At 39.7% G+C, this 26,518-nt stretch overlaps 1 protein-coding gene across 4 annotated transcripts; it reads left to right on the plus strand.

Annotated features, from left to right (window-relative positions):
- The first annotated feature begins 8,882 nt into the window (after positions 1-8,882).
- Positions 8,883-21,952, plus strand: LOC101845087 (N(6)-adenine-specific methyltransferase METTL4). Of its 4 annotated transcripts, none has more exons than XM_005095729.3 (11): positions 8,883-9,171; positions 9,576-9,935; positions 10,996-11,084; positions 11,962-12,012; positions 15,084-15,321; positions 16,461-16,634; positions 17,454-17,523; positions 18,132-18,306; positions 18,962-19,187; positions 20,113-20,204; positions 21,545-21,952. In XM_005095729.3, the coding sequence occupies exons 2-11, from the start codon at positions 9,638-9,640 to the stop codon at positions 21,629-21,631; spliced, it is 1,500 nt and encodes a 499-aa protein (XP_005095786.1). In that variant the 5' UTR covers positions 8,883-9,171; positions 9,576-9,637; the 3' UTR covers positions 21,632-21,952. The 4 variants fall into 4 exon arrangements, with proteins under 4 accessions (XP_005095786.1, XP_012936497.1, XP_012936499.1 ...); XM_013081043.2 differs by having other exon boundaries at positions 8,883-9,152; positions 9,357-9,935; XM_013081045.2 differs by having other exon boundaries at positions 8,883-9,152; positions 9,524-9,935.
- The last annotated feature ends 4,566 nt before the right edge of the window (positions 21,953-26,518 follow it).

Below are 26,518 nucleotides of genomic sequence, written 5' to 3' on the forward strand. Positions count from 1 at the left end.
GCTGTAAAACCTTACTCGAACAAAGAAGTTTGACCTTATGCAGTTGCGGGCGCTGTAAAACCTTACTAGAACAAAGAAGCACAACTCAATTTTCTGACTTATGGAGTGAAAGTCCTGAAAAATCTGTTTCCATGTGTGTTTCTTTCCCTCTTATCTTGCATTCATCCTTCGTTTGGTCCTCCTTACTTCTTTTGCTTTCCCTCTTATCTTACATTCATCCTTCGTTTGAGGGCATGATAGATATGTCCTACTTTTTGTCTTGACCGTCTTTGTTGCTGTTTGTCTTGCTTGTTTCTTGACCGTCTTTGTTGCTGTTTGTCTTGCTTGTTTCTTGACCTTCTTTGTTGCTGTCTGTCTTGCTTGTTTCTTGACCGTCTTTGTTGCTGTCTGTCTTGCTTGTTTCTTGACCTTCTTTGTTGCTGTCTGTCTTGCTTGTTTCTTGACCGTCTTTGTTGCTGTCTGTCTTGCTTGTTTCTTGACCTTCTTTGTTGCTGTTTGTCTTGCTTGTTTCTTGACCTTCTTTGTTGCTGGTAGTCTTGCTTGTTTCTTGCACTGAATGGTCATCTAGTTAACAGTAGGCTCCTCTTTACCAAAATCAAAGCTTTTTCATTTTCTTTCCCGTGAGACATAACATCTGTACATTTTGTAAAGTTGTATAAAGTAAACCTTTTTTCTAAGCACGCTACAAAGCACAAGTTTGGGGTTGTTTTTTGTTGTTGTTTTTTTTTACATTTGTGGGCTCTTTTGTAAATATGCTTTGTAATTTTGTTGTAAATGACATCACAATCAATTGCAAAATGGGAAACGAAATCCAGGAAATTTGGTGAATTCTGTTGAAGGACTTTGCTTTCATCTCACATGCATTTCGATAACCAAGTCATTGAGAGGCAGTCTGACAAAATTATTTATTTCTCACTTTGAGCCCCAGTGATACAGCAAATTATAGGTTGAGTTCAAACAATTACTGGGTATGAAAGGATAAAAGACATGTTGAACTTGAAGAAAATGGCGTCAGTTGAAAATCCAGTATTTTGACACGTGTCAGTTATCAGCTGATATCTCCATTAACGGATTTTGAGAAGAAACTCATTTTGTCATCATATCTGACATATATTGTTGTTTGTCATAGTCCATCCATATATTAGTCTTCTGGAAGACCCTTCTTTGTCTATTCAGGGGTCAACCTCAAACCAAACAAACCTCCATGTATGTCCTTTGTAAATTTTGATGAGTGTACTGTTTGTCAATTCATTTCTTCCTCCCTTTCTCTCTTTTCATTGTGTGCACAGTATATGTATTTTAACCACTACCAAGTTTGACTGATTGTAACTGTATATTCACTTACTGGTGGGTGTGTCTGTATGTGTGTGTAGGGACGGGGGGGGGGGGGGGGGAGGGTCGTTACGATTAAGACTTAATGGATTTGGGGGTTAAATTAGAAGGTTAAGATTTATGGATGGTTTGCTGTTTTTCCCCGCGACAGCAGCTACTTGTAAGGATAACACTGGTTACATTACTGATTAACCAAAGTTCTCATGAAAGTGTTGAGCCCAAATTAAAGATTAGGGACATTAGTAAATGTAATGCTGTTTCAACTTTCCGACCTACTATGTTGGGTTGCTATTTCACCCACTGCGGTGCATGAAAAGATTGTTCTACTTAATTCTGAATGTTGACAGAAAATTTGATCAACCTATGGACGTGGGTGGTTGGCAGGTGCTCTGGTGTGGTTTGCTCCTTCTTTCCAATCAAACATCTGTCGTCCTTATCTCTCCTACTTTTTTGTTTATGTTACTCTCTTGTACCACATCTATTCTTCGGCACTTATATGACCTTATTGTTTTGCAAGTGCCGTAAAACTCTTACAAAAAAAATAAAAAACCCAGCCTGTCTACATTTTCAGCGTTCTTGTTGAAGTAAAATTATCACGTATTTTGGAAGCATTTTCATGTGTCGGTTCTTTGGAATCATTTGATACATATCTGGATGTTTGTGATGTGCCTTAAGTCTTGTTGGTAAAATGAGTTTGTGCTGCAAGTTATTCTTTGATGAACAGTCAGTATTATTGATTAGTTTTGCTAGTACACTATTGGTTTTTGAAATACACGTGACTGGGTTTAAGGAAACTGAGGGTTGAATGCAATTTCTTCAACACAAACAGAGAAAAGCATGAATAAAGTCATTTTGTTTGTTGGACACTGTACTGTGTTGTTTGCAGAGATTCTGCAAAAAGTGATCTTTGCTTTTAAGTAAAAATCTTATTGGGTTCAGAATCAGACAGGTACAAGTAAAAACAAAGTTTCCCTGTTTTGTAATGTGAACAATGTAAAGGTCATTCAGTGTATCTCCTATGACAATCAAATACCTCATAATGACTTCATTGAAAGTTCCCTTAACATACTTGGCATGCTTCATTACTTTTAAAATATCTTCGTGAACAATAAGGGATTGCCTATTCAAGCATACTGTATTTGCGAGTGACTTTCCTGTGTGCATTGTCTGCATAGTTGATTTTCTTCAGATAAAGACATCTCATGTCAACTTTTTTCTCCTTTTTCAAATTCTTCTCAAAAGCTGTTGTCATTTTATTACCGACCTCCCCCCCCCCAAAGATGTATGTGTCAGTTCTTTTGTATCTTCTATTGTTCCTTCTCCGAATAGATTGAACCCAAAGATGTATGTGTCAGTTCTTTTGTATCTTCTATTGTTCCTTCTCCAAATAGATTGAACCCAAAGATGTATGTGTCAGTTCTGTTGTATCTTCTATTGTTCCTTCTCCAAATAGATTGAACTGAAGTTTGTCACGCTCATGTTTTATTTCTTTTTTGATTGATAATTATTGTATAGTGTAGTTTTCATTTTCCCGGTAACATTACTATAATAATGCTACATGTTATTTTTTTCTTGCCTCCTAAACTGATTTTTGAGCTGTTGAGCTGTTGATGTAGTGTTTCATTTCTATGATGTCTTTTGGTTTCATCTGACCAAAATTCATGAATTTAATGATACCGACTGTCATTTTCTGAATATTTATGGTCTCATTTCATTCTTTAAAAAATAGTATTTTGTTTTCAATATTTCTTGACTTTTTGATTTGAAGAAACGTACAAACTGTCTCATATTTTCTTTGACATTCTTGGCCCTATCATTTATAGTTTGTCTAAAATTTTGAAGTTGTTAACTGAACCTTTTAATTCTAATCTGTTTTTTTGTTTCCCCTTGACTTTGGTATTAGTAGAGCAGCCTTGCGGCTTATTGATACAGCATCCAGTGTGGTGGATGCCATAAAACCTACCTGTCACATGCTTGCCTGTCTTAGAAACTTTTAATTGCTAGTGTTAAAAGTTCTAACCTCAAGTTGTAGTTAGTGCATTTTTACTCAATCCAGCTGTATATTAATGACTTTGGATTGTACTTTTAAGCGTTACGGAGTGCAATAAACCACGATTGATCAAATAATTCAAATCTTTTGTGCTTTGTTAATGAGAGCCTCTATATTGTTTTATCTTTTTTCTACAAAAGCTGGTATCCGAGAAGGAAACATCTGTTCATAACGCAGAGATGTAGAAAAAGTCAGGGATTGTATTGCCTTCTGAGGGAAATTTTGTTAGAAAACGATGCTACAGAAGTTCAAACAAAATATGTGAGGCAGCGTGGTAGAATCAGGCTCTCGTCAATGTTTGGGCATGTAGAGTTATTTGTATCATCTTATAGTTTGTTCATTTGCCTTTTTTTGGGTGAAAAAAAAAATCCATTTATCTTGAATACAAGTCGAGATATTTGTGAATGAAGGGGATGGGGGTCACCTGTTTTCAGAGATAAGATTAGTGAGAAAATGCCCACCAAAGGTTAATTATTTCCTTAGCTTAAGAGTCAGTGGTAACTAAAAATGCACATTTTTTGTACCTTTAATCAACGTTTTTCAGAAAAATCCATACAGAAATGAGTCCTTTAAGAAAGGCGTTGAGTCAAAAAACAAAAATTTGAAAAAAATTCACAAACCTGTGGAAAAATGCAAGTTTCTTCACTTTGAGTATTTTGACGAGAGCCTGATTCCACCATGCTGCCTCACATATCTAATGTTCTTTACTTCACCATTGTCTGTGTGAAACGACTTTTTGAGGAGCTGTATTGTTTGTGAAAGGACCGTTGGTGGTTCACGGGCACGTTATAAATAGAAGGAAAGTTAAATTCAGTGTCAAAGAAGGTGTATACACATCGCACCAGACAAAACAAAAATGAAAATGGTCCTTACCATATTTGTCAAGTTTGATGAAAGACTACATATCACTATCTGGGACTCAATCACATTCTGAGAAGACTCGACAACCTCAAGTAGTATTCCTTGTTGAGCGATTAAAAAAAAACTAGGTGTTTTTGTGCGTCAACACAATTTCGATAATTTAGGAGTCGGGCTTCCAACCCTGTCTGTCAGGGCCAGCCCGGTCTGAGAGGGATACAGTACTCCCCGGTCTGAGGGTTGAGAGGGATACAGTACAACCCGGTCTGAGGGTCTGAGAGGGATACAGTACACCCTGGTTTGAAAGGGATACAGTACAACCCGGTCTGAGGGTCTGAGAGGGATACAGTACACCCCGGTCTGAGGGTCTGAGAGGGATACAGTACACCCCGGTCTGAGGGTTTGAGAGGGATACAGTACACCCCGGTCTGAGGGTCTGAGAGGGATACAGTACACCCCGGTCTGAGAGGGATACAGTACACCCCGGTCTGGGAGGGATACAGTACACCCCGGTCTGGGAGGGACACAGTACACACCGGTCTGAGAGGGATACAGTACACCCCGGTCTGAGAGGGATACAGTACTCCCCGGTCTGAGAGGGATACAGTACTCCCCGGTCTGAGGGTCTGAGAGGGATACAGTACACCCCGGTCTGGGAGGGATACAGTACACCCCGGTCTGAGAGGGATACAGTACTCCTCGGTCTGAGAGGGATACAGTACTCCCCGGTCTGAAAGGGATACAGTACTCCCCGGTCTGAGAGGGATACAGTACTCCCCGGTCTGAGAGGGATACAGTACAGCCCGGTCTGAGGGTCTGAGAGGGATACAGTACAGCCCGGTCTGAGGGTCTGAGAGGGATACAGTACACCCCGGTCTGAGGGTCTGAGAGGGATACAGTACACCCTGGTCTGAGAGGGATACAGTACACCCAGGTCTGGGAGGGATACAGTACACCCCGGTCTGAGAGGGATACAGTACACCCCGGTCTGGGAGGGATACACTACAGCCCGGTCTGAGAGGGATACAGGACACCCCGGTCTGAGGGTCTGAGAGGGATACAGTACACCCCGGTCTGAGAGGGATACAGTACACCCCGGTCTGAGGGTCTGAGAGGGATACAGTACACCCCAGTCTGAGAGGGATACAGTACACCCCGGTCTGGGAGGGATACAGTACACCCCGGTCTGAGAGGGATACAGTACTCCTCGGTCTGAGAGGGATACAGTACTCCCCGGTCTGAAAGGGATACAGTACTCCCCGGTCTGAGAGGGATACAGTACTCCCCGGTCTGAGAGGGATACAGTACAGCCCGGTCTGAGGGTCTGAGAGGGATACAGTACAGCCCGGTCTGAGGGTCTGAGAGGGATACAGTACACCCCGGTCTGAGGGTCTGAGAGGGATACAGTACACCCCAGTCTGAGAGGGATACAGTACACCCCGGTCTGGGAGGGATACAGTACACCCCGGTCTGAGAGGGATACAGTTCACCCCGGTCTGAGGGTCTGGGAGGGATACAGTACACCCCGGTCTGAGAGGGATACAGTACTCCCCGGTCTGAGGGTCTGAGAGGGATACAGTACACCCCGGTCTGAGGGTCTGAGAGGGATACAGTACACCCCAGTCTGAGAGGGATACAGTACACCCCGGTCTGGGAGGGATACAGTACACCCCGGTCTGAGAGGGATACAGTTCACCCCGGTCTGAGGGTCTGGGAGGGATACAGTACACCCCGGTCTGAGAGGGATACAGTACTCCCCAGTCTGGGAGGGATACAGTACACACCGGTCTGAGAGGGATACAGTACACCCCAGTCTGGGAGGGATACAGTACACCCTGGTCTGGGAGGGATACAGTACACAAGCAGAAGGAACAAGATTGTGGTTAGAAGATTCATGTAATGCTCAGCCCAACATTTCATCTGGACCTCTTCACTGTAAGGAGAATTTTATCCTTGTCCTTTAATGGAACACTTTCGTTCCTGAATGTACGGACTAGTTTCTTGTTTATCTTACTTTGTTCTCGCAGTCAGCTGTTCCTTTTGCCCCCCCCCCCCCAACAATTCCTTTGTGTTGTCACTTCTTCGACATTTTAGTTACATCTTTCGTGTATATTTATAGCCCCCCCCCCCCCCCCCCCCGTCTCTCTCTCCCTCCCTCTCTCTCTCTCTCTCTCTGTGTCTCTCTCTCTCTCTCTCTCTCTGTCTCTCTGTCTCTCTCTCTCTCTCTCTCTCTCTCTCTCTCTCTTTCTATATATATATATATATAAATATAAATATATATATATATACATGTATATATCTGCTAAAGAAGTGATTCCAGGAGGGAACTCTAAGAAGTTCCGCCCTTATTGGTACAAAGAACGGGAACAACTGACCCAGGCCAGAAAGAAAGCCACACGGCGTGCGGAGAAGAACCCAACAGCCGGAAACAGAAAGCACTACAATTACCTGACGGCCAAGGTAAAGCTGAAGACCAAAAGTGCGAAACGACAAACATGGAGAGAACACTGTGGAGAACTAGATCTGCGTAAGGACGGGAGGAAAGCCTGGAACCTGCTCACCAATCTCTCAGGTACAAAAAGAAGGAAAAACCCCGCCCCAATGAAACCAGCTGAGAAAGGAGAGACATGCAGAGCTGAGGTTATGAATAAATACTTTGCTAACATCAACAAGAAAGGAAACCAGAACAAACTGAGCCACACAATAAAGCAGCTAACCAAAAGGGCAGAACAGACCCCCAAGGCAAACCTGAAGGTGTTTGAGAAGGAGTTTACTCTGACGGAATTGAAGGCAGCCCTAAAAAATTATAAAAAGAGAAAGGTCCCAGGACCACATCATGTCACCAATGAGATGATCCTCAACCTGACACTCTTCCCTCTCCATACTCCTGGACTTCTTCAACAGGACCTGGAACGAGGGACAGCTCCCAAACAGAATGGAGGAAAGCAAACATCACACCAATACTGAAGAAGGACAAACCAGCAAGCCAGCCTTCAAGCTACAGACCAATCTCTTTAACATCATGCCTGGGTAAGGTCGTCGAGAGAATGGTCAACGACAGACTGTACTGGTGGATGGAAAACATGGGCACAATCAGCACATGGCAGGCAGGATTCAGGAAAGGCAAAAGAACTACGGACCACCTCATCAGATTTGCCCAGAAGACCAGCGATGCCTTTCAAGAAAAAGACAATGTTGTGGCTGTCTTCATCGACCTGGGGCAGGCGTATGACAGTGTGTGGAAACAGGGACTATTCTACAAAATGCAAAAGCTTGGGATAGCAGGAAGGATGTACAGCTGGATCAAGAACTTTCTGTCTTGCAGAACTATCCAGACGTCATGTGACAGCAAGATTTCTTCACAGAGGGCTCTCGATGAAGGCCTACCACAGGGGTCAGAACTCATCTGTGCCCTCTTCCTGATGTCATCTCCTGCCAGAAAGCACTCTACGCTGACGATTTACTCATTGGGAACAAAGGAAGTGACATGAGAGCTCTGAACCAAGCCATCAACACTGACCTGACTACTATATCGTCCTACTGCCAGCTATGGGAGAAATAGAATTTCACCAAAAAAAAAAATAAATAAAATAAAAATATATATATATACAGTATATATTTTTAATTTAACAAAAGACACGAAAACCCCGTTGTACCGCCAGACCCGCTGTACCACCAACTTCATGCTCGTCCCAAGGTAGGCTGTATTAGGGTTTGACTATACATGTACATGATATTCTCATTGTTGTTTTGGTGTTCCTATCAGGACGCTGCTTTAAAGTTACAAGCTAGGCTAGACCTACTCTTGTACCTGCTTGTGTTCCGTACATCTGTCTGTCGGTTTATGGTATGTTTCTGCTTCTTGATTCTTTAAAGGTTCTCGTGGGGTTCCATGTACGCTTATGATAACCCATCTCCCCCCTCCCCCTCTCTCTTTCCCTTCACTTCCTCTGTCTGTCTGTCTGTCTGTCTGTCTGTCTGTCTGTCTGTCTGTCTGTCTGTCTATCTGTCTGTCAGTCTGTCTGTCTGTCTGTTCTGGAAGGGACATTCATTCTTGTACTCTGCCTGCAACTACAAGGAGCCTTATCTGACATTACAGATGGCGTTGTAGCAGCACAGATGACTCATTCAACGAATTCCAAAGGCAGTGTCGGAGAAAGGTGGAGGCTTACTTGGTGTCATCAAGACATAAAGAGGTCTGATGCTTGGTATTGTCGTAACCTTATCTTAGCTAGGTAAAGCCCGCTTGATCCTAACTCTCAATTTTGAAAATCCAGTCTGTGCTGACTGATGGCACTGGGGCTTTTCTTTGAGTTTTGTGGAGAGAGCATTCATTCTATGATCAGAGACCTAGCAACACTAGGTCTCTGCTAGCCTATCTTTCTTACTTGTGTTCTAAACAAAATTTCTTGTTGAGAATCTCAAAACAACACCCTCAAAGAAACAAACGAAGGAGTGACAGCGTGAAAAAAAAGAAAAGAAAAAAAAAAGAATAAAGAAATGAGAGAAACTCAAGTGGAAAAAAGAATGATAGGATTGTGATATTGTGATATTTTATAAGGCTAATTTTACGAACCACGGCGTATTTTGCTAGTAGAGTAGGTAGACTGCTAAAACTGATTCTCACCTAATGAACCACCGCGAAGCTTGTTGCTGCTGTTGTTAGTGTGAACAGTGAACAGCAAGCTAATACTGCTCGTCTTTCACTTTTTCTAACAAATGACTAGATCTAGATCTAGCATATATTAAAACAAATTTTTAGTTTAGTCCAAAGAATACTTTCACTCGAGGTCATTGCAAGGAGCGTTGCAAAGTTAGCTCCTCACCTGGCAGTTGTACTTGGGCCTGCCTTGCTGGCTTAGCTGTTGGTCTTCGGCTTGGACTTCTTGATGTTACCCTGACTCTGACAAAAGTAGATCTAAAATTTAAAGGTTCCGCATTGTCTTAAAAACTTAGACAAATCTTTTCGGAAAAGCAGAGGATGAACTGCTCAACACATTAAGAAAAAAAATTCAATCAATGAACAGTTTTATTCAATCTGCACATTCTAGATCTAGATCTAGATCTATATCTAGATCTAGATCTAATAGTAATTGCCTGTTGCCTATGCTTACAGTTCAGTAGACAAGAACTTCCTCATCTCCGACACTCCTCCTGTTGTTATTATTTAGTTTCAGTTTGTATTTGAAGTAATAATAAAAAGAAAGGCATTAAGTTGCAACTACGAAGGATATGTCTTCTTTCAAAAGATGAATACATATGATTTCTCTTAACTGTTCCAAGTGCTATGAAAAGAGTGGATCACATGGAATTTCTTCCGCTGTTGGTTCTTTAGGCCTAGATAAAGTTTCTCTGAACTGTAGACTTTTGTTCAGATGGACCTAACACTAAGCTGTGATGGCGGTAGTTATCAAAACTTCCAAGTGGACACTTCTGGATCCTTCAGTATTAGCAAAACAACAGTACAACAGAGTGAAAATACTGAAAAGATTTTGTTTTCATGATTCTGATTGTGCATTCGGTGGCAAAGAATCAAAGGTAAAGGTGTGTGGGTATGCTGAAGCGATTAGTGACAGTGCCTCAACAAGCAACAATATTACTGCTACCGCTGAAAGTTTACAGGCATCTGACCAGTTGTCAGGAAGAGTATCTCCAGAAAGTTTTCAGTACCAGTACAAAGACGATTTATTTGCAGGTGAGCAACAGATTGCTTCTTTCTGTTCAATATATAAGACATTTTCAGTGTAAATATTGTTATTGAAATATGGACAGATTGTGTGTTTTGTATAGATTGAAGAGAAGAGTTATAGAAACTCAACATTCATGATAGCTCTTTAATTTATTTACAGTTTTCAGAGAAAGATTCCTGTGCAATTTATATCTCAGGGTTAAAATGCTGTGGTATTAAAAAGCATGCAATCGCAGGCGGTAGCATAAAAAATACTCATAATAAACAAGTATACATACGGACTGCATGTTTTGCCAAATTGAGATACCACTTTTGGTAGTTCTAGTCAAAAAACCCCGAACTGGCCTGATGTAGCTGGCACTTTTCGTACTGTGCACACCACCACTGACCAGCAATTCTTTTTCAGGATTGAAGAAAATGAACATTTGCAGGTTGTGAACAAAATGCAGCCATAGTTAGACTGCTCAGAATTTGAAATTTATAGTCCATTTGCTGTCAACATTTAATATAAGCTTTGTATTAAGAATAGTTTTAGCCTGCAGGTTCTAGCAGAGCTGAAAAAACAAAGTATATAATTCTTCGATTTCCCTAATTGCAAAATGTTTGATATTAGAAGCACTGTTTACTCATGGAATTACTCTAATGAGAAAGGCTACAGGAAGGACACCTCTATTGAAAAACAAGGGGTAGATAATGCCCTCTCTGCCTCGGAAGGCAAATGATTTACAAGTAAGAGACTTGGAAAGGAAATCTATCGCCAAAGACGGATGTGCTTGGCCAATAGTGCATAATGGCAGTACAACACGTCTATTATATGAATGGACAGAAGTGCTGTTTTCGTGATTCATGTTTATTTAGATGACAAAGAGTACAAGGTGAAGAAAAACTCATTTTTACATTTACATTATTTGGAGCTTCTCTTAAATTTTCTTTGAAACTCCACAAAATGCTGGGTCCTGGGGTGCAAATTAGGAACTGGAGCATTTGATCTCAGTGAGTTACTTGAAACAGAAGTCTTGCTTTCAGTCTGAAATAGTTGTTTTATTTATATTATGCCACGTTGCAGTTTACACTCCATTCATGATGAACAGCCAGGCTGAGAGTATCTGCCGCAGAACTGAAGATCCTGGTCAGGAAGAGACTACTAACAGAAAGGTAAGTATAAGCACAGTCACTATCAACTCGTTCACTTATACTTCATGTCTTCAGAAGGCTTATCAGCTCCCTGGGTTCACCATCTTCAGATTTAATCTGCAACAGAATAAATCTACTATGTGAAGAATTCATTTTGTGATCTTGTGATGGCTTGATTCTCTCCTATCTCATTAACTTAAGTTTTTACCGACTTAAATCTCCACGGATTTTGGTTCATGCAGACATATATTGCTACAATGTTCCCTTATTTCACTGTTTAAAAAAAATAAAAAAATATAAGAGATTCTCAATTCCTCATTTTTTTGCTCTAGAATAATGTGGATAGTTTTCTTGATAAATCTCTGAAGACTTATATGAGAATGATAATTGTTTATGTCCTGTACATGTGTATTTTCTGAAGACTTATATGAGAATGATAATTGTTTATGTCCTGTACATGTGTATTTTCTGAAGACTTATATGAATGATAATTGTTATGTCCTGTACATGTGTATTTTCTGAAGACTTATATGAATGATAATTGTGTCCTGTACATGTGTATTTTCTGAAGACTTATATGAATGATAATTGTTATGTCCTGTACATGTGTATTTTCTGAAGACTTATATGAATGATAATTGTTATGTCCTGTACATGTATTTTGATTGTGTTTGTTGTTGTCTTGCCAAATGTGATGAAAGGATTCATGAGAAGGGAAGAGAACAATTATTAGAGCTCAATGAATCTCTTCAAAGTCAATTCTGTAACGTTTGCCATGACAATGTTCTTCATTTTGTTTGTCATTTTAAAAAGTTTATTTCAAGTGCATATAAAAAATAATTTGGGATTGTTTTGTCTGACTTCATTTGTTTTTCATAATTCATTTCACTTTTCACAGAGAAAACGAAAAACACCTTGTGCTGCAGGTGACAGTGGGAAAAATGGAAAGGTAATTTGTATCTGTGTATGAAAGTTACTGATATATGATCTTTGTTGACTTTTTCAGAGTCTCTCAGTGTTGGTTTTAAGCCGTTAAATGTTTGCATGCCGATATAATTTCAGCTGATCTTGATTAATAAAATGATTGAGTTTGGCCTGACTTTATTGTAAAGGAAAAATAAAGATCTGAGTTCTTTTGCTTTCTTTTTCCTCTCAGTATATTACCACTACATGTTGATGTTCGTTTTAAATTAAGTTAATTAAGATCTGAGTTTTTATCTTCACTTGGTTAGAAATGTTTTGATGGTGTCACCGTTTTAGGAAAAACTGAATATGTAGCGTACTTGAAGCACTGACTGGTCAAGGTAAGTGAGGATTTTGTGAAAATTGTCTTGCAGACTCACAGTTTAAAAAACAAATTCTTACTTACTTTACTTTAACTTTTCCGATCCAGCGGCCATTTGGGTTCTAGCCCTTCAGTCTGTCGATATGGCAAAGAATTTGCAGGTTTTAATCAGCTGTGCTTTGTCGCTGTATAGAGTATTTCCAATGTTTGGGGAGGCAGGTAGGTAGGTGCTACGCAGGTCACAAAGTGCTGGGCAGTTAAAGAGGTGGTGTGGTACTGTTTCAACCTGGCAGTCGCACAGCGGGCAGTCGGGTGGGGTATCCTTGCGGATCCTATTAAGGTAGGAATTTAGTGGTATGTGTTGTGTTCGTAGGCGAAAGATCGTGACTTGTTCTCTTCTACTCAGGGAATTTATTTCATCTTTAGACTTGGGGGCTGTCATGTGTGCAAATACAGTTCTTCCAGTTTTGCCCATTGCCCATCCATTGAGCCACTGTTCCCTGGTGTTGCATTTGATGATGTTCTTGGCTGTCTGTTGTGATACTGGGTTGTGTGGTTGTGTTTGTGATGCTCCCTTTTTGGCAAGGGTGTCTGCTCTGTCATTTCCTGGGATGTTTAAATTCTTAAAAGTAGCATCTGTAAATTTCTGGCATATCTTTACGTCATACGTTGAATAGAACAGTTTTTTTTTCTTCTCAATACTGTTACAGGTCTGTAAACTAGTGTGCAATAGCCAGTCATAATCTCTATTCGGTCAACTTTCAAAGGAGCTGTCCATTTACATGTTTACATGCAACCTATTTTTTATTTGTTGAATAATTGGGTCACATTGTCTCTACTTTTTTGCTTTTGCTTAATTGACTCTTTGAAGATGCGTCAGCGGATAATCTGCTGACATGGGAACCTACCATTGTCGACGTATCAGCGGATAATCCGCTGACAATTTTATATGTGTTTATTTGCTAAACTAGTGGTCTAACCTGTATATCATTGGAAAGCTTGTCCAAAGCCCTATAATATTTTTGATTCCTTTTATTTGCTTTTGAATTAGGATCGCTTTGCATGGCGTTTGTTTTTGGCCCCCTGTTTCGTACGCACAGTTTCTATCCAAAATGGTGAGCTCCAGGCGACGTGGTTTGATGCGGACCGAAGAAGCTTTGGAATTGTTTATAAATGATGGCAGTGATGAGGAGTTAGATTTAAAGTGAGAAGAAGAAAGTTCAGATGATCATGATGACGAATCTGTACCATTGGTTGGTAGATCTACCCTATCCCCAAGTCTCATCTTGTTGAAAAAACATTTCTTTTGAGGGCAACTATAGGGATCTTACAGCCTTGATGAAGATAAGACTGGTATTGTGAATGTATCATTGATTGGTATTAGAGAAAAATACAGAAATTCTACTTTTTAATGGTGTAAGTGTGATTTTTGTACTGTTGATAGGTAAAAAGTGGTCACTTGGTGAAAAAGGGCAAAGAAGGTGCGTCACAGGTAGGGTTGGGTCGGGCTCGCAAAATTAGCGTCCGCGAGTAACAAACTACCCGCTGGCATTACCCGCAAACGAGCGGACGGGTAACGAACTGTCCGTTTGTGAAGAGTAGTTCGCTACTCGCTACACATCGGACAGAGACAACAGTTCGTTTAGCGAGCGAGCGGACGGGCGGACCGAGTGACTCCATGCATTCGAGCGGGCGGGCGGACGGACGGACGGGAACGACTCCTTCCATTGCCTACAACTTACAACCCCCCGCCCCCCCCAAAAAAAATCAAAAAATCACCCTCCTGCCTCACATTGTAGCTAGGCGTTCATGACGGAAATTTTCGCCCCCCTCCTGTGGCCGTTGCGACAATTGGAAGGTACACACAAGGTGAAAGGTTACACTCATAGTACTACGTCACCAGCCTCTCTCACTACCTGTGGCACCGCTAGTGGTTTGAAACATCAGGCCTAATTAACAAACAATAGACGACAGGTCTAATCTCGCGTCGAGTATCTCGTCTGCTAGAGTTCGTCCGTTCGCCCGCCCGCTCAGTGAATAAAATTGTTGAGCGGACCCAAAAGCCAAAAAAACGAACTGTCTTGAGGTTCGCAGTTCGCTCTCATGGCCGTCCGTTACCCGTTCGTTCTGACTGAGTCCGCGAGTAAAAAACCCGTCCGTCCGCTCGCCCCAACTCTAGTCACAGGGTATCGAGAAAGGGAAAGTGGGTGCGACTTCAAAGAGTTAATGGGAAAAATTTTATAAATGAAAATGACTTCAGGTAATCATTATAATTTTTGCATCATTTCAATTCATTGACTACACATCTCTCTCTATAACTTCACTTGTACAGGTAAATGGTGCCAGGCCTGACTTTATGCCATCAAAGAAATCTGACAGAGAAAATACAGTGAAAAGATTTAGTGTCAACGATAAAAAGTTCTGGTGATGTTGAGATCTTCTGAGATCTAGATGTCCAAAAACTAGTTGGTCTTTTCTGTAATAAACCCTTTGTTCTATACTGGGTACAGAAATGGTACAGTCCATGCCGGCTTTAAGCACGGTCGTCGGGAGAAAGTTTAAGCGTGCTTAAAGCCGGCACGGACTGTACTGAGTCTTTTAGTTGTTCTTAAGTAAGTGGGTGGCTATCTTTTTTGGAAGGGAAGCCCTTACCCCTTTACCTGGCCAGAGTGTTGTTAAGTCGATGTAGTATTATCATGGCAGCTGATAGCTATTGTTATTTTTCTTTTGAACAGATTATTGGGGCTATAAAAGAACTTTTGCCTGAGATCTTAGAAAGAGGTCGTGAACTGACCTACTTTAGGGAGGAGAAAGATGCGCTGAGAAAGTACGCCAACAACAAGAGTGCACGGCTGGCAGCATTGATCCCAGGATGTGAAGATCTTTTTCAGAATTTGTGTGCCCAGACAGAGAGTCAGCAACCTGGACAAACGGAGTTGACACATGCTTGTAAACCTATGCTGCTGTTACACGGTAAGATGTGTATTGCTGTGTCATAACTAATCACTGTAACGTATTTGCTTGGCTGGATCGGTCGTAGCAACAGTAATAGTGACATAGATGCAAGGGAATGACAGAAGTAGGAAGAACAAGTCATCAAACTGACATGATGTGTGTAATAGAGGGGGATCCTTTTCCACTGGGATGTATAAGATCATTTATAATTGTAAATGGTCTGTTTTCGAACAGATGTTGCACACAAGCTACTGACGACTTTTAAAAAAGAAAACCTATAGTCATTGCTCTCCATGTTTTTAAGCTGTTTTAAACCTCTTGGTTCCTCACTTTCTTGCAAATTATTTGGTTTAGGATGAAGTGAAAAAAAAAACGCGTTATAGCTGATTCATTATATTTTAATTTCTTCTCCAGCAATGTTTCATTTACTTGTAGAGAAAAACTAAAAGGACTGATCAGGTGTGGCTAAAATAAGTCGGATCAGCTTTGTGTCAATTTAATGGCAATTTTTGTCAATCCCAATGTAGTGCTCCTTGCTTTAAATCAGGATGACAGGACAGGAGCCGTCAATGCTGTGGGAAAGCAGAGATAGATTTGTGTTCATTTCGGAACTTCACGGTGACATTAAAGATGGTTCCAGTAGGGAACGGGATAGCGGGTGCCCACATCCCTCATGACTCATCAGAGCAGAGGAAGATAGGACTAATGAGGAAGATAGGACTAACGCTAACATTATTTTTAAAAAACAACAGCAATCAAATAACAGAAGCATGTTTTCTTATAATTATAAACGTAAGCACCATCCCACATCATCACTTACCACCACCATCACCGTCATTACTAAGGTCATCATTGCTCTCAGATCCTTCACAAACATCTACAATTATCTTGAACATCTATATGCAACAGTTATATGTCATAATAATTTTGTACGTTATACATTATTGGGCACTCTCATACGCACATTTTTCTACTAATCAGATGGCGTCAATATCATAGAAATGGGCCAGGGACAAAAAAAAAAGAAAAAAAAAAAAGAGATAGATTTGTGTTGATCCAGTTTGAAAGTGTCGGGGTTGGTTTGTCCGATGGTGATGTTTCGTTGTTTAGGTGGTATGGGTATAGGCCTACATTTTTATACTCCTCACATACCCCAGATGCTGGTGTCAAAGTGGATGCAGCAACTTTGATTGGAAGATGTGTGAGGAATCTGAGAGATTGTGCTGTTGACTTCTTAGTGGATGACCACTTGTTTTTGGTGCCTGCCAAATCAATGTTTCTCTCCTGTACCTTCTGGAATTTCATCAAAGGAGGGTACATGCAGCTGACAGGTGAGACAACTATGTATTTTCTATGGGAATGGTTGCTGCTCAGTTTTTGTGCTTGCTGAAGCTGATAATTGACTGTGTTAACTTGTATATTTTGAGGACAAAAGTGTTATTATTGGGTAAAATTTAAAAACAAAAATGTTGCTCCTGAGCATAAAAGAATTACATGTCTGCGTGTCAGCGTAACTCGGGAAATGGGCAAATAGAAGACTCTGTGCAGTTCATTGTTATTTAAACAAGTAATACAACCCCCCCGCCCCCTCTGGATAAGTTATGCAATACGTTAGAGTAAAATTTTACTTATTGTTTCAATCTGAATTATTGTGGAACTGTTTCAGTTTGTTCATGTGTGCAGTATATGTGAGGCAGCGGGGTGGAATCAGGCTCTCGTCAATTTTTGGGCATGACGAGTTATTGGTATCATTTTAAAGCTTGTTCAATTGTCTTTATTTGTATGAAAAAAATATCCATTTATCACGAATACAAGTCGAGATATTTGCGAATGAAGGAGGTTGGGGTCACTTATTTTTAGAGGTAAAATTAGTGAGAAAATGGCCTCCAGAGATTAGTTATTTCCTTAGCTTAAGAGTCCTTGGTAACTGAAAATTTACCTTTTCTGTGCCTTTAATCAACGTTTTTCAGAAAAATCCACACAGAAATGAGTTCTTTATTGGGCATGAAAGGTGTTGAGTCAAAAAACAAAAATTTGATAAAAATTCACGAACCTGCGGAAAAATGCAGGTTTCTTCATTTGGATTATTTTGACGAGAGCCTGATTCCACCACGCTGCCTCACATATGCTTTTGAATGTTTTCGTTTCAGATGGTGGAGGCTATGACTTGATAGTTGTGGATCCACCGTGGCGCAATAAGTCTGTGAAAAGGAAAAAGAGGTGGTTGTTCTATGTACTTTCTGTACTGCTTTCCTTTATGACGTTTATCGTGTTAGATGGAAATTAGCTATACTATACGGTGGAAGGTTAATTGCTTGCCTTTGGTTATGTTTGTATGATGTACAATAATACAATGTGGGAATTCAATTTGAATTCAAAGATAGTACTGCAATCTACATGATATCTTGTATATTTTCTGTGTTATAGTTTCAGAAATATCTGTATTGATGTTGTAAGTATTGTCACCATCTTTTAGTTTTAGTAAGAGTTTTACGGCACTTGCAACATAATAAGGTCATATAAGTGCCGAAGAATAGATGTTACAAAAGAGTAATGAACACAAAAAAGGTGGAGGAGAGAAGGACGATAGATGTTTGATAGGAAAGAAGGAGCAAACCACGCCAGAGCACCTGCCAACCACCCACTGTCACCATCTTTTTGAAACGATTAACACCATTTTCAAAATTTTTTTTGGTACTAATTTCTCCCATTTTAAGTGTGTTGATGTGAAGTTTACCGATGTAAGCTTGTTTTGTATTAATTTTCCATACTGATCATTTTTAGTTTTAGTGATATTTTTGATCCTTTGTCTTTTTAATTTTTTTAAGTTACTGGACTTTTGAGGAAAGTGACTTAAAACAAATTCCTGTCCCTGCTCTGGCGAATGAAGCATGCCTGGTCTGTGTGTGGGTGACAAACAAGGACAGCCTCATCTCTTGTGTCAAAAATGATTTGTTCCCTGCCTGGGGTGTAGAGCTGCTGTCTGAGTGGCTCTGGCTCAAAGTAAGACTGGATGATTTCATTGTCTCTCATTTAACCCTATCCGTACGTCGTGTTTTACCCTCGTATCTACACGATGTGGGAAACTCTGTGCCACCACTTTCCAAAGAGGAAATTTACTCATTAATCCGATCCGTACACTTTGCATAGCATTCTGTCAAAATGATTTTTTACGAAATACTGAAAGTTTCAAAGTAAAGAGATCTCCGTCCTAGAAGTATTCTAAAATGTGAAGAATACAACCCCGGGGGTACAAAATGACCCCAGGGCGTACGCATAGGTTTAATCATTTGTGCTGTTTTGTTGTCATGACTTACCTACAACTTGTCTTGCTTTTTTGGAACAATAATTAAATAGATCTTGTGAAAAAAGAATGCTGTCCCCTTTTTTGTGAGTGAAATTTGAAATAATAGCATTTGTGAATAAATAATACATGGTTGAGTGGGTGTGTTTGAAGAAAAAAAAAGGGGGGTGTAGGAGGAGGGATGTATGAGTATAGATAGATGTACTTTGTTTTGTATATATATTTGAAGGTCCATTAGACTAAATTTTTGAAACTGCAATGCCTAACTTTCTTGACCAGTTAATGTTCTTGATGTGCATTGAGAAAGATTATCTTGCCCTTTTTAGCTTTTTGAATTGCTTTTGTCTTCCACAGTTAACTCGTTGTGGAGATCCTGTGTGTGATGTGGACTCTCCAAACAAAAAATGTTATGAGCAGCTGATCATAGGAAGGCTGACAAAGACCTCAGACAGTGTTGAAAAAGTGTCCGACTCTGATGGCAATGTGGACAGATCCCTCCTTGCTCCGTCTGTCCCTCCATATGACTTCGTTCTGGTGACCACACCATGTGTACTGCATTCCAAGAAGCCTCCACTCTCTGGTATGGACAATGTTGCTTTTTTTTTGGGGGGGGGGGGTATTTTTGTTGTTGTTGGTGACGTGTTATGATAATTGTGAATGATGGTAAATATTCATTCCTCTAACGACACAATCTAGACTATTTTGGAGATGCGCTGTTTTGACTTCGCCCATCAGGGCCAACATGGGTTGAGTGGAGCACAGTCTCTCAGCAGATCAGACGAGCTTACCTGATAGAATGACTTTCTCATTTGGGAATTAAACACAGGTCTACTTGCCTAACCTTCACATCATGGACACATGTCAACATTGACATGCTTAGGAACATGTGCCAATCATAGGGTGTATCTCAAGGATTGCTGTCTTCGATGCGTAAAGTAAAGACAATCTGTCCTTTAAAACAAAGGGCTGTTTTATACTAGGATTAGTACTTCGATCGTATTGGTCCTCGTGAGCAATTGTAGTTTTTACTTGCACTTTTCATGTGATGGAAAGTATCTGTGCTTAACTTTTACCATTGTTCCAGAATGTTGAGGTTTCATTAACTAGAGCTGTAATTTTTTAGTTTGATATGGATACAATCAGAGAACTGTACTGTGGTCTTCAGTCAAATTCATAGGTTACTATGACTACATTTGTTTCTGCTATTTTCTTTTGTGCTGTACTATAAGCCAGGCAGAGCCGTGACACATATCTTGACATCAATGCTTTTTTGGGAAAATAAGGTACTGCATTTGACTGTCCCCATGGTTTTATGCACCCCGCATAATTTAGCAAAATTTGATCATTTTTTGCATAATTTCTGATTATTTTCCTTTATCATTCTTTGTTAAAATTAACAGAATCGCATAATTTCACATTTTTGGGCTCAGTTTGCATAATTTCATAATTGTTTTTGCATAAAACCACGGGGACAGATTTGAAAACAATTTCCCCCCCCCCTTCAGAGATACTCTCGGAGTATGTTGCTGGCGACCCACGCTGCCTGGAACTCTTTGCCAGAAACTTGCTTCCAGGATGGACCAGCTGGGGGAACGAGGTAGGGTATGGCTATTCACCAGCCAGCTGTTCAGATCATGTACTCAGCCCAAAATCTTAAAAGAAATTTTTATTGCAGTTTCTTTAGATTTGATTATGTATCAGTTGCATGTGCTCAAGAAAAATATTGCTGAATTTCAAATTCTAACTAGATCTAGTGTTAATAATTTGTAAAAAGCAAGGAAAAGAATGAAACAATTTTTTCTCTTTCATGGAAAATTTTCTCTCTCGGTTTAGTATATATTTGAAAAGCTTGCTGACATGTTGTTTCTCTCAGAGAGACTTGTGAGTCTTTTTCCTTCTGGATCTGTGGAGACTGAGAGGGACACAAAGTAGCTCTATCCTGGTTTCAGAACTTGAAGAATTTATGCATTTAATTATGGGATTGCATTCAGAGCTGCGGAGAAATGTATTTTGTAGTTGAAAGTTGAGAGTTGTTCATGCGGTTTTCCCCCCGTTATTTCCCCTGTGGTTTGTTACTGTGTTAAATGACATGAAATACAAACTGAAATGTCTTCATCTGAGGGCCGTTCTTAAACAGTCAATAGCTTGAAGCAGATATAATTTAGACATCTTGTCCTGGATCCTGCTTTTGAACAGAAAAATTATGACACTGACCAACTCACTAATGTTACTAAATGCAAAGATCGTACATAACAAGATGGGCCACTCAGCCAAAAAAGTGTCCGCCAGAAGTCCGGTCCTTGTTTCAGATGGCGCTGCAGTCTGTTTTGAAGCTCTCTTTCGTTTTTCCAGAAAAAGAAATGAAAAAAGTTCAGCAGTTCGGGTTTGTTCAGTGCGGAGTTTTAGTTTTTAAAAATTTTAATGATCTCGCCTTTCATTCTAAAGTCAAATTAAACGAAGAAAACAATCACCCTTTCCTCCGGAAGAGTTTTTTTGTCAGCGTAACCATTTTTAAAAAGCGTTCTTCCGAAATTTATCCAAAAACTTGCTAGTTTCACTTTGACTTTTTAAACTCAAGTAGGGTAACTCTGTTCGCGAAGGGTGCACATTTGCGAAGAGGGCGCCACCGAATTTTGAGGACACTTTTTTAATTGGCTCAAAGAGAGGAGTGGCCTCTCTTGTTATGTAGACTCTTTGCTAAAAGAGAAGCTCTGTACTGCAATGAATTGCTGCCCTAGGTTGATATGGTTTGGTCAATAAGAATGAGGAAGTAGTAGTACAGATTTCACCATCACTCATTGGATGCCTATTAATTTTCTTCCCAGCTCTTGAAAAGAACTTAACAACTTGCTTCATGCAATGATTTGTGTCTGGTACCACTTCTGTTTCGAATTTCATTTTTTGATATATTGTGTTGCTTCTGTTTTGTACTTTCAGCCTTTGAGACATCAGCATATAGACTATTTTGAAAGATTGTCCAATGAGCAAGCTTCACATGAGGGAAAAGAGGGGAAGCTTTTGTGATCAATACCTTATTGAATTCAGAACATAAGTCTTGTACCGAGCCCTGAAGATCAACCCAAGGTTTCCCTACACAGATCTTAGCTCCGATGGTTGAAACATGAATGATTCAGGACAGAAGGTCTACTGACAACAGAGTTTTGAAGTTCAGCAATTTTCTGAACTCTGAATTCTGTACTACGCCAAGCATAGCCCAGATTTCTAGGCAGTCTTTCTTTTGCATTTCTACTGGCGTCTATGGTGTAGTGTTTAGGTGCTTTGCTGTTACACGCAGGAGACTTGAGTTCGATTCAGGAGAGGGAGGACAATTTTTATAGAGTATCTCAGTCTTCCTGCTGGGATGCTGTACCCCTCTCGGCGTGGGTCGCCCACCTCCTAAATGATCAAGATTATGTCGATGGGGGCTTTAAAAACTTCTATTATATTTAAAATTAAAAATTTTTTAAAATACATTTTTGAATGCGGGCAGCTGTCCTTCTTAGCAACAGCGTCTAGATCAACTAGATGCATCTTTTTTCATTTTTCATTGAGGAAATAAGTCCCACCTTGTACTTGTAGTATTTAAAAAAAAAATTTTTTTTTAACAAAAGGAAGATAATGAATAGAAACATGTTGTGATACAGGGTTTATACCATTGTCAATTTTTAATAAGTGTGAGTAAACCTTTGTGTCAGATTTCTAGTTATTTACTTGTTCAAATGAAAGGTTCTATATATTGCAAAAAGCTATAATACTGTTCCAAGATATGTACATGTACTTAAGAAGAAAGGAAATAATGTGTGTTCTATTGTGCATATTCTGTTTATATCATTGCTTGTCTTTAATTGTCTCTTTCTGTGACTGAACCATGTTGGGTGAAACATTTTGAAAAGCCGCTGGTCTCAAGTATTTTGAAACAAGTAGACAATTGTCCTTAATAATGTTTGCTTGATGTTGTTGTTGTTATCGATCCAGTGTTTGCTTGATGTTGTTGTTGTTATCGATCCAGTGTTTGCTTGATGTTGTTGTTGTTATCGATCCAGTGTTTGCTTGATGTTGTTGTTGTTATCGATCCAGTGTTTGCTTGATGAATACAATAAATGAATTTCAACTAACATTTTCTCGTGACTTGATGAACTGAAGAGTTCTATGCAATAACTAGATCTAGTCATTGTTTGTGGAAAACTTTTGAGCAAGGGCTTCTCTTGGTTTTGTATGCTTGAAGCATTCTTGCTTCTGAAATACCCGATAGGTGCAATATCTGGTGGCAGCCTCGTTTGGTGATTGTTTGATAAAGCGTTTTACTGCACGACTTCTTATTGCATATTATGGTCATCATATGAGCGTGCAGGACTGGTGTTTATATGATAAAGTGTTTTACTGCACTCCTTACTGCATATTATGGCCTTACTGCATATTATGGTCATCATATGAGCGTGCAGGACTGGTGTTTATATGATAAAGCGTTTTACTGCACTCCTTACTGCATATTATGGTCATCATATGAGCATGCAGGACTCAAGGTGGTTATTTTCACCTCGGTTTTCAGCAGGGGGTGGTTTTCGAGTGCAAAGTACGACTGACTGTCATGACCAACCTGGGATGAGAGGGAGAGAAATGATTTCCCGCAGAAAGACTGAGAGCTCAGTTAGTTTTAGTAAGAGTTTTACGGCACTTGCAACACAATAAGGTCATATAAGCGCCGAAGATTAGAGGTGTTACAAGAGAGTAACAAACATAAAAAAGAAGGAGGGAAGATAGAGACGATAGATTTTTTATAGGAAAGAAGGAGCAAACCACACCAGAGCTCAGGCCAACCACCCACTGAGAGCTCAGTTCTCGATAAAAACTCTCACTATATGGGAACTGCTCTCACGTCTTCTTCTGTGTGCAACAGTAAACTGCCAAACTGGTACACCACAGACACTAGTAGACACTCCGAGTCTTTGAGATTTCTCAGAATGAGGAGCACTTAAGCTGGCTAAGGATTATTTCAAATTTGTGTGTGCCTGGAGTAAGGTCCCAGTTTTTTTTTTCCAAAGCTATTTTTGAGCAATGGGGTGAATTTGTGTTACAAAATGTGGCATATCTTTAAAATTACTCATAATATTTGAACAATTTTAACTCATTCGCTACGCCGAGCCGTGGGGGGCGGCGCGGCTAAAGTGCCGTCAGTACGCTAAGCCGCCCCCGGCGGCTCGAGAACCGATCTTCAATTTTAGCTTAGATTCTAGTCCAATCCACATATCCATGTTAAAATAAAGGTCATAATATAATGTTGACTTCCGGGTCAAGCATTTCCACTAAAAATCGGAAATTTAGATTCAGTTTTGAAACATGATTTCGTAGTTTATTCGACTTTGTTTTACCGCGATGCCAAAATTATAGCCCGGACACCAGTCTTAGTACTTTTACAAAACAAAATCTATCATTATTTTGCCCCCTAAAGAAATGTAGGACTCTTTTTTATAATATTGATACGATTGGACTCATATTGCCAATGCACTGTTATTGAGAAATCAATATTTTTGAGTGTTCGATCTAGGTCTGTTGTCTAGATCTAAATTGTCAAAATATTTTTTTCTCCCCAACATCACTACTTTTTGATGAAATTACACAAAAAGTGCCACTCAAGACATGTATAGGTTTATTCCAAATGCAATTCTGAATAATTCCATACAAGATACGAGTGGGTTTTTTTCTGTTTGTGATGGTTTTTCAAGATTATAAATTTTTTTTTTTTTAAATATCGGATGTTATGTTCAAAATGTACAAATATTATGGAATGTAGGTAAATAACTGCAAACTTTTCAATATTTTCCAGTTTTATATTCATTTATGGTTATTTTGATGTATCATTTGACTGGGTGCAAACATATTTTCCCAAAGATTTTTTTGTTGTTGTTGAAATTTTATCCGCATCCAATCAAAATTGTGTTGCATAATCGTCTCTTACAGGAACCAAAGTTGAAAAATACATAAATAAACATTACAGATGTATTCTACAAACCATACTGAAAATATTGGTATATAATATGTTGATATTTATTTGAATTTGTGGCCCCAAAGACCTTTTACCTGCCCACTAGTCATCATCTCATTCGCCCTTCCGAAAAAAAATTCGTCCACAAGCCGAAAGTAATACGTAGCGAATGAGTCAAAATCAGCGTGTTCAGCATTGAATTTGCTACATGAATATATGCCCTTATTTCAATTACATTAAAATTTCCGACAACTGGGACTTTTTCCCAGGCACACACACATTTTGTCTCTGCAGCTGACTCTGGCTGGCCTGATTCTTTTCTTCTACTCTACTTCTCCTGTAGACCACCTTGCTCACATGGGCCTGTACTTTTGTGGACCACTTTGCTTACATGGGCCATAGCGTTAGCTCAGTTGGTATCATACTGTTGTTGTGTGGATAGTTAGTAGTACAGGGTTTTACGGCGCTCGCAACTGCATAAGGTCATATGAGCACGCGAAACACAAGTTGGTTACATTCGCAATAGTTCACTGCACGGTTGGTCGATAATTAGACTTTAAAATGCTAAAATACTAAAATTCAGTGTGAATATATTTGCGATTTAAAACAACTCTTATAAATAACAATAACATTTTTTAAACAATATTGTTTCACTTAAAAATTTGCCATAAAGGCCAATGGCCTTCATAAAATTCAAAATTCTGCTGGGACCAACAACGGAAAAAACGTCTTGCAATTTCTTGCATTTAAAATATTTCCTTCGGATCTCTCCAAAGTCTAGACATTCGGTTAAGATGTGTCTAATGGTAAAATCTGTGTCGCATCCGACACAGAATGGCTTCTCATCTCCCTGTAGGAGGTATTTGTGGGTCAGGGCCGTGTGTCCGATGCGCAATCGAGTAAAAATGACTTCGTCTCTTCTGGAGAGGTCCGAAGGATTTCGCTGTTCTTGGATGTTGTGTGGATGACCCTTGTTCGAATTCCCAATGGGGCAGTCTAGATTTAGGATTTTTGGGGAAGTTTTATAAGCTCTCCACCCATTTGACTTAGTTCTGTTGGAGATGTATGTTACATTCAAAGCTTGAGCTTTGACACTTAACTTTATACTGTTGAAAGACGGCGTTAATCCAAAACAATTGTGTAAATACTAACTACCTTCTTGTCACTGGTGAGCACCATATGCTTGCTAAAAACAAAATACAGTCAAAATTGTCTAGGACAGCGCCAGCCATTGTCAAGGAGAAAAGTGGTTGTCTTAGGCAGGTACACATCTTGGACAGTTTTTTTATAAATAATAGAAAAATCGCAAGGGGAGAAAGTGCTACATGGTCGTTTGTACAGTTGTCTTGGACAGGTGGCTGTTACAGCAGGTTTGACTGCTCTAGGCCCAAACATCGAGGATTAGGACCATGATTCACTTGAGAAAAGGCCCGACTAGTCTACTCTCCGTGCTTGCACTAAACAAGGAATAGAACCACATAGATTGGTATGTGAGGCAAGCTCTCCCGTAGAATACCCAGCCCTAGTTCTGCCTTGCAGAAATGCCATTTATCGCAAAGGACGGAATTCATTCACTTGACTTATCTCTATAAGTTGAAACAAACAACAGCCACGTTCATGGGCTTGTCAGTGAGGGGGAAGGAGCATTTTCCTTTGATGCGATTGAAGAAGCAAATGTTAAATATAATTTAGTTGGAGTTACGTCACAACACATATTTCCCTAAAAATCAAAATTCATCTAAATGTTCTCAATTTATATTCCTCCCCATAGAGAATTCTAAGCGTGCATAGAGACTCTATATAACATTGAAACCACCCTTCTGCTTTCATGCAAAGTATTAGTAGTTCAATATTTCCAATTAAGGTACCCAAGAAACAAATTTGTCCTTTATTTGAAAGTAGAAAATTGTTATCTCACTCCATCTCTG

This window comes from Aplysia californica, unplaced genomic scaffold, assembly GCF_000002075.1.
Source record: "Aplysia californica isolate F4 #8 unplaced genomic scaffold, AplCal3.0 scaffold00112, whole genome shotgun sequence".
Taxonomy (NCBI): domain Eukaryota; kingdom Metazoa; phylum Mollusca; class Gastropoda; order Aplysiida; family Aplysiidae; genus Aplysia; species Aplysia californica.